Source organism: Dipodomys merriami, unplaced genomic scaffold (assembly GCF_024711535.1).
Source record: "Dipodomys merriami isolate MVZ:Mamm:240054 unplaced genomic scaffold, mDipMer1.0.p SCAF_24, whole genome shotgun sequence".
NCBI lineage: Eukaryota > Metazoa > Chordata > Mammalia > Rodentia > Heteromyidae > Dipodomys > Dipodomys merriami.
Genome location: NW_027203826.1, coordinates 5,081,419 through 5,094,686, shown reverse-complemented (window position 1 = coordinate 5,094,686; position 13,268 = coordinate 5,081,419). Strand labels below are relative to the sequence as shown.

Genomic DNA, 13,268 nt, shown 5'->3' with positions numbered 1-13,268 from the left:
AGCATAGACTGCCTTCTCATAGGCTTTGCTTTTTATTTTTTATTTTTAAATTATATTTTCATTATCTTTAAGTAGTTTTCCAAAGGGGTTACAATTCAACATGTCTATTTATGAAAACAATGTATCTTGATCAGTATCACCACTCCCATTGTACTTCCATCCCTCCTAATCATGCCCCTCTCCTCAGTTTTTCTAGTTTCCTAGGATATACATTGAATATTGTGACATCTGTTATTGTTTAAACAAGCTGAAGTATAAGAAGGCAGGATTTGACCAAAGAGAAAATGAGAAGAATATTTGCCGGATAAGACTAAATCAAATGTTGAGTAAATTGAACTCACTTAGAAGCTACCTGAAAAAGTTAATGTATTTTTAAGTGATTTATTATAGGCAAACTATTTTTTCAAGACACTAATGATTCAGAAATTATTAACTTAGATATTCTTTGGAGATCTTATGGTTTGGAGAGTTTGGCTATCCTGACTTGGACACATAATAGAACTAGGTTCCAACTTTGAACCCAGTTATAATGATCTTAGAGCCAAATTACCCAACTGTCCTGCAAGTTCTCTGCTGTAGTGAACCAAACAGGAATTTGAGAAGCAATCTGATTTACAAGCTCTGTTCTGTCACTAATTTTCATGTTGATCTCGAGAATATCACACTTATTCTTGGGGAGAGAGAAGAAGAAGTCTGTTATCTTTGTTCCAGTAATACTTCTGGGTGGAAACTCTCAAAAGCTCATACAAGATCATTGAAATGAAGAGGAGAGAAGGTTGAAATGATTCTGCATGGGGAATAGGAATGAAAATTAAAATACTTGTCAAAGACTAAGAAAAGTCCTCATGAATGTCCGTGTTGAATTTTCTTTGTCTCTTTGCTCTATCTTGGCTCCTCTCCCCTCTTCCATTCCTTCTCCCCTGCCTTTCCCTGTCTTCCTCTCCTCTACTTCCACCATCCTATGATCTACTCTCCTTTCTTTTCTCTCTTTCTCTTCTCTCTCCTCTTTTCTCCTCTCTTCTCTCTCTCTCTTTCCACATGGATTCCAATTATTACTTATTTCTATAATCTGATCCTATATAGGCTTTTTATTCTTTGTATACAAGCTTTCTCCCCTAGGTCCAATCCTCCTCATTATGTGACACTAATACTCTATATAAACTATCTTAGCATAATTTTTAAGGTCATAGCTTCTTATAGTGACACCTGGATTTCATATTTTTAACCAGTGCAGGAAAAAAAAGAAAGCACTGCATTCATCAAATATTGTAGCATTCAATGAATATGATGTACACAGTCAATTTCTAATGGTGATACCCCTAAATCAGTAAGTGATTGCCATTGGTACTTGAGAGACAGGAGTCACCGGAGCATAGGAAAACAGGGCACTTTGCATTTTGTTCTGAGTTTTGCATATTAGGATGGGTTATAGTGGACACTTATTGACAAGGACCGCTCTCCATTGATCAAGGGCTCCTCTGCCATTAGAAACCTGGTGAGCAAACAAATCTTTCTTGAGGAAGAATGCATAAAAGAATGCTCAGGAGTCAAAAATGACACACACGAGGCTATTACAGGCATATATATTTAATATGACATTGTGATTATGGCTACAGATATGTATATATGTATATATATGGTGATTTATTTACCAAGAAACAAGAGTTGTTCATAAAATAATGGGTTTAAAAAAACAGAAGATAAACACAATTGTTCCAGAATTTAAAGCTTATAGGTATAATGATGACAAAATGGCATGCTCAACCTTTTACTTCTACTCCGTTCTCCAGACTTTATCTCCTGATGTTGATTTTCAAATTGCAGTATTTAAAAAAAAACCTCAAACTTTAGTTCCCTCATATCCAGGCACTATATGACATAAAATGAAGTTTTGCAAACATTATGCTTGTTACTCATCTCTGGTAACACGTTTCTCAGCGTTTTGCTTTGTCTTGTCTGCATTGGCCTGTATATTTTCTTAGACAGGAAGTTAAATGCTTTTAATGTATTCACTATCACATAACGTTGATTAGACTCAACTATTTTAAATATTTCCTGTTACAGAGAAAAAAGGAAAGGAAAGTACAGGGGATATGTGGGGAGGAGAATATCACTAATGAGAGAGTAAGTAACTTGCCATAGGTTTAGTCAAATAGATATGAATAAGGTTGTATTATAGTTTTTCTACTAGAAAATATAAGATTATTTTTAATCTATGGGCTGAAGATAGTACTCCAAATATTATCATGCTATGATATGAGTTTCCATTCAAAGTTTCAGATGTCTTCTAAATGGAAAGAGTTGAACCTTCAGTTCCAGAATTGTTTTGGGGAAAGCATTTCTTTGGATATCAATTGCTTTGGTTTGACAGATGATTTGTTAAAAAAGAAAAAAAGTATATTTAACATAAGAAGTTGTTGCTAAGTTATTAACTAAAGATCTTTGTCCTAAGCAAATGTTAACTGTGTGCTTTTAACATCAATGATAAGCCAGAGTGGTCTCATAGATCAAGTTATACCAAAACCTTATATCCAAAACCAACATAGAGTTGTCTTGCTCTTAGGTTTGAATGATTAAATATTTTAGAAATTGGGTTCTCTACTCATTGCTTTCTGGCACATACAAGTCAAATGGTATTAGGAGATTCTCCACATTTTTTTTCTTCTAGTTAAAGTTCTCTAGGGTGTTAAAATGGGCTTTCTTGTATAGCTGCATGGTGGGTAAAGAAATGCCTCCCTGCAATGATGGAAAATGACAGCAACAAGCAGTTGGATTTTTAGTTGAAGTGAGCGTCTCTTAAATCTTTCTTAGCCAGTGGACTAATTTCACAAGTCTGGGTACTTCTTTACAACTTCCTTCTTCTGCTTTCTTGTCTTTTATCTCATGACTCATCGTTTCCCAAACAATCAAGATTCTCAAGGAATAGGGAAAATGGCTTACTAATGGGAATAGTTTCAGGAGTAAAGGTCATTTAGCTTAAATATAACTAGCCTTTCAGATGATCCTCAAATCATAAAATTTGTGATGGAATGTATAAGTATCAGAGGAGGAAGAAGGGAAGGATGGAGGGCTCTTCACATGACCCACCACTGCTTTTTAACAAAACATGAACATAGTTTCCTAGTTACTCTGGAACTGATAGTCTGTCTTTTTGCCCAGACCCTAACCCCAAGCAATAAAACTTAGTTATGAGATAATACCTAGGCTAATCATAGGTCTCTCTCAAGAACAAAAACAAATACTTCTTTTTCCACTGACCAAAACTTGGTTCTAACATGTTCCTACATCCCAAATCCACTATGACTATAGTTCCTTGTTCATAAGGGGGAAAAAGCAAACACAGGGCTCTAACATGAGCCTTCATTTTTCCCAGGCAATTTACTCAAGTAAAAGTAGAAAGGAAGGAGAGGAAGGAGAGAAATGATAGATAGAGGTTACCCATTTTTTTCCTGGAAAGAACATCCCATGTTTTCTAATTTCCAAGATTAAAAGGAATATATTGTCTTAAGTAACCATAGAAACTACTACCAACATAGAAGTGTTGCTTTTACTTTTCTTTCTTTCTTGCTGTTTTTAAAATAGTTCTGTATTATTTATGTTTCAAAGAGCTTTCCCAAAAGAATTTCTAGGGCAATTTTCATACATATGGCTTCTCATTTGGGTCTAGAATATTCATGCTCATTTTATTATTTTTTATAATAGAAGAATATACATGGAGGTATGTATAGAGCGAAAATACTTATAGCTATAGATAGATGTGTGGGTACAATGTGACCATTTGGCTTCAGGATTTCCCTTATTTCCGCTGTTGAAACTTTACACCCCTAGTTTGAGATGCCCTTCCTGCCCTTTTCCTCTGGGTTCAGCAAAGGCTCTCTTCATCCTCCATTTACACTTCAGCCTCCCATAAAAGATGCACAGTTTTCAAAATATTTGAAGCCGGGCACCGGTGGCTCATGCCTGTAATCCTAGCTACTCAGGAGGCTGAGATCTGAGGATTGCAGTTCAAAGCCAGCCAGAGCAAGAAAATCCGTGAGATTCTTATCTCCAATAAACCACTAGAAAACTGGAAGTGGTGCTGTGCCTCAAGTGGTAGAGCACTTGCCTTGAGCTGAAAAGCGCAAGGACAGTGCCCAAGCCCAGAGTTCAAACCCCACAACTGACCAAAAAAAAAATTTAAACTTTTAACTACATTAATTTTTCTTAACAATGTATGGCATTCAAGGAGAAATGAACTTGCGTAGATTCTTAAGACTTCAAGGTCTGAGACTTTTTGTTTACTTGGTACAGAATGGCTAGCTGCTGAGGAAGAATGTCAGAATACCTGCTGGGACTTTTCGTCTGAGTGCCTTGTCAATCCCACACAAGAGCACATAACGAGAACTTCTCCATGCCCACAGTGTTGAGCTCATATATCTCATATATTGATACATGAAGAGCTCCGCTACAATATTGGAAGTATAAATGACAATATTGGCATGAATTCCTATCACTTGTAACTTTGTGGTATATTCTGTCACTTTAATTCATATTGAGAATGTGAAATGTCAATAATTCAGATAAAATATCCTTTGAAACCCCAAAAGCCATACCAACATCCACAGTGTTTGCCCAAAGAAAAGAACAACAAAGTCACTTAGCTTTCAATATTCTTAGAAAATAAGTGAATAAATGAGATACACATGGTGGGAAACTAAGAGTATGTGAATGAAAAAGGAAAAAGAGCAAATATAAAATTAAACAATGTAATCTACTTAACCATTTAAGAATTTTATTAGTCCTGTTCAAAACACCTTCTTTCTTAAAAATCAACTCAATGCCCTCAATTTAACTATCCTTATATGGTTCCGTTTACTTATATTTCTTACTAAATTATGTGAATTATTACTACATAAAAATCTATGAAAAAAGATTTTAGCAAGACTTATAATAATGAAATAGAGAACTATAAGCTTAAATCTATTAAAAATACCATAGCCTATCACTTTGCTGTATGAGGCATGTTGGGAGTGTGAATCTGAACTTCTGACTATAATTAAAAGTTACTAATTCAGAAAGCAGGAGAGTGAAGGAAGTCTGGTTGTAAAAAGGTTCTATTATTTTGCAAAGTGCAGGATATTTGAAAGCTGTCTCATTTAGAAAGCTTTCACATAGTCACCTTTTTTCAAAGACAATTTGGTATTTGAACATAATCATTACTAAAGAAACAGATGGCATCATAAGATAATTAATTATAATTAATGTTGAGATTATTTTTCCCTTTTTAGTGCATTGCCCTTTTGATATTGAGATGATAGGCCACTCCAAAGCATGGCAACAGTTTTATTTTATATGATTAGAGTCAGAAATTTGGGGATTAATTGTACACTCGGAAGGATTTCAAATCATTTGGAAATTAAATTTTGGCCTGCATCTCAGTTACATAGATATTTTTATATAATAATTCATTGTTGATCTTAGGTCACCAATTTAAAAAACAATTTATAGAGAGACCAGTAAGGGAGATATAAGGTCAGGATTAATATAAATTATATTTAGATTGATTTTACATAAACAAGATATTCATGTTTGCATACCTTATGTATCACATCATATGCAATTAACATAAAGATGATTTTGGAGAAAGCACTATTAGAAAATCAAATGGTTATCTCATAAAAAGCTTATGACTTTTAAAAATTCAGAAATTATTAGAGGAGTAATCTCTTTCAGTCAGGATTAAAACAATCAATCGTGTTCCTTTGAAATTGGCCTTTTAACTATATTCTCTTTTATTTCAGGCTAGTTTAGGTGGCAATAATCTTTCCCCACACTTGACTGTACCATATTCTTCTCTGAGATAGCTTTGTGTTAGGCAAGATTTTTCTGTGATGAATGAAGACTGACAGAAACTGGGTAGAGCTCAATCGAATAGGGCAGGAAGAATGAAAGGCTCTCAGACAACAGATCCACATCCAGACTGCTGTAGGCAAAAGAGTAATGGGCACTCCCTGGAATTCTCTGTGTGGGTATCTTTGAGCAAAGCTGCTATGGAAAGCTAGATGTGCATGTGATTGGATAATTCAGTGTTGTTATGGAAAGCAGGACTCATGGAATGTTTTTCATAGGCAGATCAAATTACTACTTGATTAACTCCTGATAAAACTCAGAACGCACAAAGCGTGGCAGAGAATCCTTCTCCATCAGAGCATGGATTCTTTTCTGGGCCACATCAAAGCTGCTCAGGGAAGGTTCCACCAGGTTCTTCATTGTGATGTCCTTAGTGAAGTGGTCAATATTCACCTGTAGACCAGAAAACAAGTCACCGAGTCAGCGTAGGTTACAGGAATTGTCAGTGGGTGGAAAGACAGGTGGGATTTCTTGTCAGTAAAATAAATCCTGGGCCTAGTGGCTCATTTCTACAATCTAGCAACTCAGGAAGCAAAGCAGGAGAATTGCAAGTCCAGGGTTACCCTCAATTAGTTATCATAGTAGTGTTGTTGAGAACTTGTCTAAAAACAACAACAAAAAAATCCCAAGATGCCAGAAGAGTTACAGAAAGATGAGAAGGGTCACTGCTATTTTATAGGCAACAGGATAGAAAAATTGATATTCCAATAAATGGATAACTCAGATTGAACCAACATTAAGACATCTAATTGCTTTTAGTCTTTCCATTACTAGCCAACAAAGACATGTGTTATTTAATCCTAATAAACACACACACACACACACACACACACACACACACAGGAGAGTAAAGAAAGAGAGAGAGAGAGAGAGAGAGAGAGAGAGAGAGAGAGAGAGAGAGAGAGAGAGAGAGAGAGAGAGAGAGAGAGAATGTTCAGTGACTTGAAGATCATAGCACTGGTAAGAGCATTTGAATTCAGAAGATCAATCATAATTTCAATCCAGACGTCCTGATATTAATTTGATAATCTTCCTACCACAGCATTTACTTCCCTGCCTTGTGGGGGGAGTAGCAGCAGAAAAAGAAATTCTGACTGTGATCTTTTTTTATGGCTTTGGAAAAGCAAGGAGGAAAGAATAGTTCTGATAGAATCATAAAAATAGCCAATGGCTGTGAGTATTTGAGAGGTTAGTCAGTGTCAGATGGTGTGCTGCAAGGTTTAGGTGAATAAATTCATTCAATCCCACATGTCTGTGAGATGCAGACATCTCCTATATTTTACAGAAGAGGAAATAAAGTTATAGAAATATTGTGTGACTTGTCCAAGGCCACAAATAGCATAGAAAAGGAAATCCAATGTGGCTCTTGAACCCAAGGTTGTTAGCAGCAGCCTTGAGCACTAGAAAGCATCAAGATGCCCATGTCCCAGGTGCAGGAACACTACATCATACTTCCTGGAACATCATTACTATTAGGGCCTATGTGAATGGGTTCCTGAGCTGTGAGCTGTGCAAGATACAACATATGAGTCTATCCCACTGGGATGTGAAGGGGACATTTATACTTTACAATGCATGCTTTCATGACTTGTAGGATGACTAAGTGTTAAAAAGAAAAGTAGAATCCAAATCAGTCAATAGTCCTGGATCAGAACAATGAAAATTGCTTCAGGTCTTTCCTAGGATGATAGAGGTCATCACTATGGAAAAGAGGGTTATTTCAGAGTCTCAGATAGTTATGGCAGGTTAGAGTCAAGACAAAGGCTTAATTGGGCAGTTCCCACTCAGGACAGCCTGACTAGTTTGTCTTTGGAAGTTCAATGTCATTGCTTAAAGTAGGCACAGTAGATGTAAAGGAATGCCGGAATTGAAAGCAGCCTCAGAGATGATGGATTCCAATGTCTGCCTCCACATTCAGCAATAACAAATCTTCCCCCTATGGTATATCTCCTGTTGTCACTGTACTTGATATTGGTACCCTGCATCTTTTTTTTGTCAGTCCTAGGGATTGAACTCTGGGCTTGGGCTCTGTCCCTCAGCTCAAGGTGAGCACAATACCACTTGAGCCATAATGCCCTTCCAACCCCATCTTTTATATACATTTGTCCAATTTGAGGAGGGGAAGGGGAATAACAAAATGATGAAACTAGGACACAGGATGAACCATTGCAGCATTGATACCCCCAAGACACTATATTGGAAATGAGCTTTACAACTTCGGGGCGGGGAAGAGCGTGGGAGGTGGAGGAGGAAAGGGATATGGGAAAACAACAAAGGAGGGGGTAACAATTCAAAACAAGAAATGTACTCATTACCTTACTCATGTGACTGTATCCCTTCTGTACAGCATCTTTACAATAAAATTAAATTAAAAATTAGTGGAGAGCTAACTTATGTGCTTATAATGGGAGGTGGAGGAAGTAGGAGGGGAGATCTGGAGAGAATTTCCAAATCAATGCCCACAGCAGTATTACAACCTATTTCCCTTCTTGGAGATTTTCATTTTCTTAACATTGGCTTTCATTATTCTGTACTTTCATCCTTCTAACCTTTGCTGTCTGTGTATGGAAAGAATTATCTGTTGGTATTGAGTCATACAGTTTTCCCATCTATCCAAACATATTTGATGTCTTTTTTAGTGTATGTTGAAACTACAGTATTCTACCCCACATGTAGAGGAAAAAAAGATGTTATGAACTTCCTCCTTTCAAATCATGGTAAATAAATGACTTTCTACACAAAGAGCTGTTCAGTCATCTCTGTTCCTTATTCCAAACAGGTTTCTATGAAACATGTAATGTTCAGATTAGGATAAGGGGAACTTGGTTTAATTAAATAGCAAAGGAAAAGATAAAGTTTCTCCAAAGTTTCTTTGAAACAAACACATATGCTGTCTTTTCTAATCAAACAGCAGCCAGTCTGTAGCACTACTATCTTGTATTATTTTGGTTTTCATGAATAGAAGTGCACTTCTCCCAACTAGGGTATGAATGCCCAAAGCCAGGGAAAGAGAAACAAAGGATGTGAAAAAACAGAAAAGGGGGAAAAGGGGAAATTTGAAGACAGGTAAGGGGAAGGAAAGAGGAACAAAAAAAGACAAATAGTAGGAATACTCAGTAGACAGTTATCTCAAACACTCATAAAACAAATATCCATTATTCTTATTTTGATAGAGGAGAGCACTGTCATCCAAGAATCCTCAGTGGCATCTCTCCAACTTAAGATCGCATGAAGTGGTCTGAACAGGACTCAAGTTGTTAAGTGCCAATCGGACTGCATTGTTGTGCCTTTGTGCTGACAAAGCCCACTCACAAATAGGGGCAGACCTCAGTGCTAAATGTTGGATCTGTATCTCAGGTCTGCATCCTTCTTGGGAAAGTGTTGATCTGATCTTCAACTAACCACATGCAAACTCCCACCCCCCACCCCCACCCCACATCAGAATCAACCTCTTTAGGAGCCTCGGTTTGGATGAATTCTTCATAAATTTGCTTTGCCTTCTCAGCCATCTTGACAGGGGACTTGATTTTCTTGTAATCCTCACAAGCAATCCAGAACTCAAGGTTTTCTTCACTGAATTCAGACTTCAGAAAACTTTTGAAGCTGGCAAGCCCATCTAGCAAGAAAAGAGTCACTTAAGATGTTCTGTTAACTTATTTAACAAGTGTTATAGCCTGTGAATAGCCTGGAATCACTTCCTATGTATGTCTATCCTTGATGCAAGAACTTTATAAATGTTACTTGTTCAGCTCTGATTCATGGCTAAGAGACAGGTGCCACATGTAAGTACTCCACTGGTGAGGTCAGAGAAGTCAAATAACTACTCACAGCTGCCCAAATGTAAGTGGCAGAGCCAGGATTCAAACCTAGACTATCTGACTAATAGTCCATGCATCGATCCAGTACTCTGAGCCACTTCCCAAAGAGACATGTGATTCAGCTTCTTGGAATAGAAATAAAATGACTGCCTGCTTTCTAGTTTAGTTGGACTGAGAGAAAAATACAAGGTCAGTACAAATGTCATGACAAAGGAACCTCTGACACGGACAGAAGTTTATTAGCTTGTCTTTTGATACAACTGAATGCAGTGTGCATTTAGGTGACACAAACCTATTTATGGCATCCAGGAACATGATTGACACTGATGCCATTCTAGACACATATCAATTACCAATGCAGAAACAATCATTTCACATATGGTTTGCCAGTATAAAAAATAGTAATGAAGAGTATCATACATAATCCTGGTAATTTATTTCTGAAAATTATTTCCAAGTAATTTGTTATGCTTCAGGTACTATGTTTAGTCAGTGTGGTAAATAAAATAAACATGGCTCCTGTCCAGTGAAGCTTATAGTCAAAGGAAAAATGAAGAACTACACTAAGTATTCATACAGTAAAGAAAAAGGTGCATCACTACAGAGTCATAACAGGGTTAGGGAAGGGAAGGTAGTAACATTCAATGTAAGAACTAAAGGGAAGGGTCAGATAGAGATGCCACATGTAATTAGTTACTGTGGCCATAAATGACATATCTCTGATTGACATATATTGCTTTTAAAGTAACAATCATCATTCTGTCTTCAGTTGTAATGCTACAACAAATCTTAGTTTATGAAACACATCCATCTACATAAAGATATAGATAGATTGCCATCTCAGAAAATTCTTGGATCTGGTCATTTTTCTTTCCATTTATTTCCCATCTTTCTTTATTAATTTCCAACATGGAAGGTGAATAGAATGTGTGGGGAAGATTTAATAAGGTAAGGGAGATGGAAAACATAAAAAATATGTATGTTTATATACATTCACATACCTTATATATATGAATCTCATATATTAGATACATATTTCATATGTATGAAACATTTTAAGCCAAAATTCCAACAAATTATATACATATATATATATATATGTAGAAAGAAAATCTGTGTTAACTTGTTACATAAGAAAAGAAAAATTCTAGAGAAATGAGGTAATTCAACTTTTTTTTCCGATCATGGGACTTGAACTCTGGGCCTGGGTGCTGTTCCTGAGCTCTTCAGCTCGAGGCTAGCACTCTACCACTTTGAGCCACAGCACCACTTCCAGTTTTCTGGTGGTTTATTGGAGATAAGAATCTCATGGTCTTTCCTGCCCAGGCTAGCTTTGAACCACGATCCTCAGATCTAAGCCTCCTGAGTAGCCTGGATTATAGGCGTTAGCCAATGGTGCCCAGCTATATTCTAATTTTCTATCTGTAAGATGTACCAATCCAGCCAGCTTATGTGTCACCTTCCTTCAGGGCAGAGGTAAAAAGGACTCCAATTTTCCTCCAACTTGCCCCATCAGAGATGCTTCTACAACAATCCATGAGTTCTTTCAGAATGTATTCACTATTCACAATGCATTTTCTTTGACCCAGTTTCGATCTATTTCTCTTTCCCTTGAGTTTTTCTCCTGTAAGTTTTTTTTTCGTACAGACTGAATTTGCATTCACTAGTCATTGCCTCATGCAGTGACTTGACACATAAGCAAAAATATATGTGGTGATTAAAGCAGAGATGTAGTATCCTCCAGTATTTCAATTACTTTAGGTATATTTTTATCACCCATGCTCTTCACAGTCTCTGAAACCACATTCAATTCTGAAGAAACAGAATACCTGGAGTGAATTAAAGCCACGATCGATTTCAGCATCCACACAAGGCATTGCATAATTTAATCGTTTCTCCCTATACCTACTCTAGAAATATTTTTATGAACAATACTTAAAAACCTATCATGGAATAATGATAGAAATGATAAACAATTTCCTCTAGAGACCTCAATTGAGGAATGACTTTAAAATTCTTTGATAGCCTTTCCTAGTTAAAATCAGGTGTATTTTCTTTCTATCTCTACCTGTATTTTCTGTTAGATTCCCATCACCATTTATCATCATTTAATGACATGGGAGTCAACATATATACTGAAAGAAGAAATAAGGACTAGTTCTCTTTGTGTCATGGTTAAAAGTTTCACTGCGTATTAAACAAGTGATGTCAAATAGTCTCTGTGGAAATGGAAAAATTCCCAGGGATTTTCAGCTGCCAGGAAATGAAACCTTATGAGTTCTTACAGACTAGATCTAAGACTGCAGAGGAGAAAATAGTTCTAAAAAATAGGCCCATGTCAAATTAATTCTTATTAACCCCCAAACCCAATAAACTACCAGGCATTCTGAATCATCCTTTCTATATTGTTGTAAAATGGAGAGCTAAAAGATAAGTCCTCCCAAACATTGTTATTTAAGATGAAAGGGCATGTGTCAGGACGTGACAACAGAGTTGACATTTACTATACTTCCAGCAAATAAGCCTAGAAAAGAATTTTCCAGGGTAGTGAGTTACCCTGTGTATTGGTTCTATAGCTTTAGTTGAATTCCACAAAATTATTTCAAGACTTTGTCCATGTATACACATGGACCCTAACTCACAAATGGTTTTATACCCTATTGATCCAGGAGATGTTTAAATTTATTCTTCCTGTCACCTGACTTTTGAGCATTTCTAGGGAATTGTTTTATGGGACCCTCTACAACAATTCTCATTGCTCTTTCTCCTTCCTACACTGTGGTTTTTCTATTGATTCATTCATTCTAATGATACCTTCTCTAGTAGCCCAGCATTTCTACTAATCTATACTTTTCTAGTGATAGCTTCTCTGCTGAATTCCTATCACCCTTGAGGATGTCTTCTTGGGACAAGAGTTGAAGACTCCAAGCTAAATATTTATATAAGAAAGCATATTTTTTCTGCCCTCCCACCTTCTCTGCCCTTGACACCCCAGGAGAACTCCCAACCTACATCTCTAGAAAGCCACACATTCCCTGCTGCTCCTGCATGAGCCTCCCTAACCCTCTCAACATACCTCCCCAGGCATTGACTACCCAGAAAGCAGATGATGCCAGTCCAATCTCCTGGAAGCACCTATAAGATCACTTGGTTAATAAAAGCAGAATTAGGTAAGTCCCAGTGAGTATTCTATAAAGGAAAAGATACTAAAAAGAAGAGTGCACAAATCTCTTCCCATAGAAGGGAGGAAGAAGAAGAAAATGGTACTGACAATTGATACGCAACATTACATAGCTTATTGAATGACAGCATGGATCCTACAGCCAAGATCTCCTGGGAGTGAATCCTGGCACACGATATTGTTGCAGAAACTTGGTCAAGTTGCTTCAATGGAGATAAGGGGACCTACTTGATAGGGCTGTGGCTAGGATTGTAGTATTCAGACACAGCTCTTACATGGTGCCAAACAACTATCATTATGTATGTATCTCCATAAATTCTGGCTTTGTCAGTGTTATTTATAACAAATTTAAGATTCAGCTTTGTCATTATTAAAAAATG

General features: G+C 36.8%; 1 protein-coding gene across 1 annotated transcript in view; it reads right to left on the bottom strand.

The window, feature by feature from the left end:
* Positions 1–1,571: 1,571 nt before the first annotated feature.
* Positions 1,572–13,268, bottom strand: part of Rgs5 (regulator of G protein signaling 5) — a 49,999-nt gene continuing 38,302 nt past the window's right edge. The window contains exons 4-5 of the mRNA XM_070034197.1: positions 9,339–9,505; positions 1,572–6,282 (exon numbers count right to left, since the gene is read on the bottom strand). Of these exons, the coding sequence (XP_069890298.1) occupies positions 6,121–6,282; positions 9,339–9,505 (329 nt within the window). The 3' untranslated portion in view covers positions 1,572–6,120. The remainder of the gene's footprint in view (positions 6,283–9,338; positions 9,506–13,268) is intronic.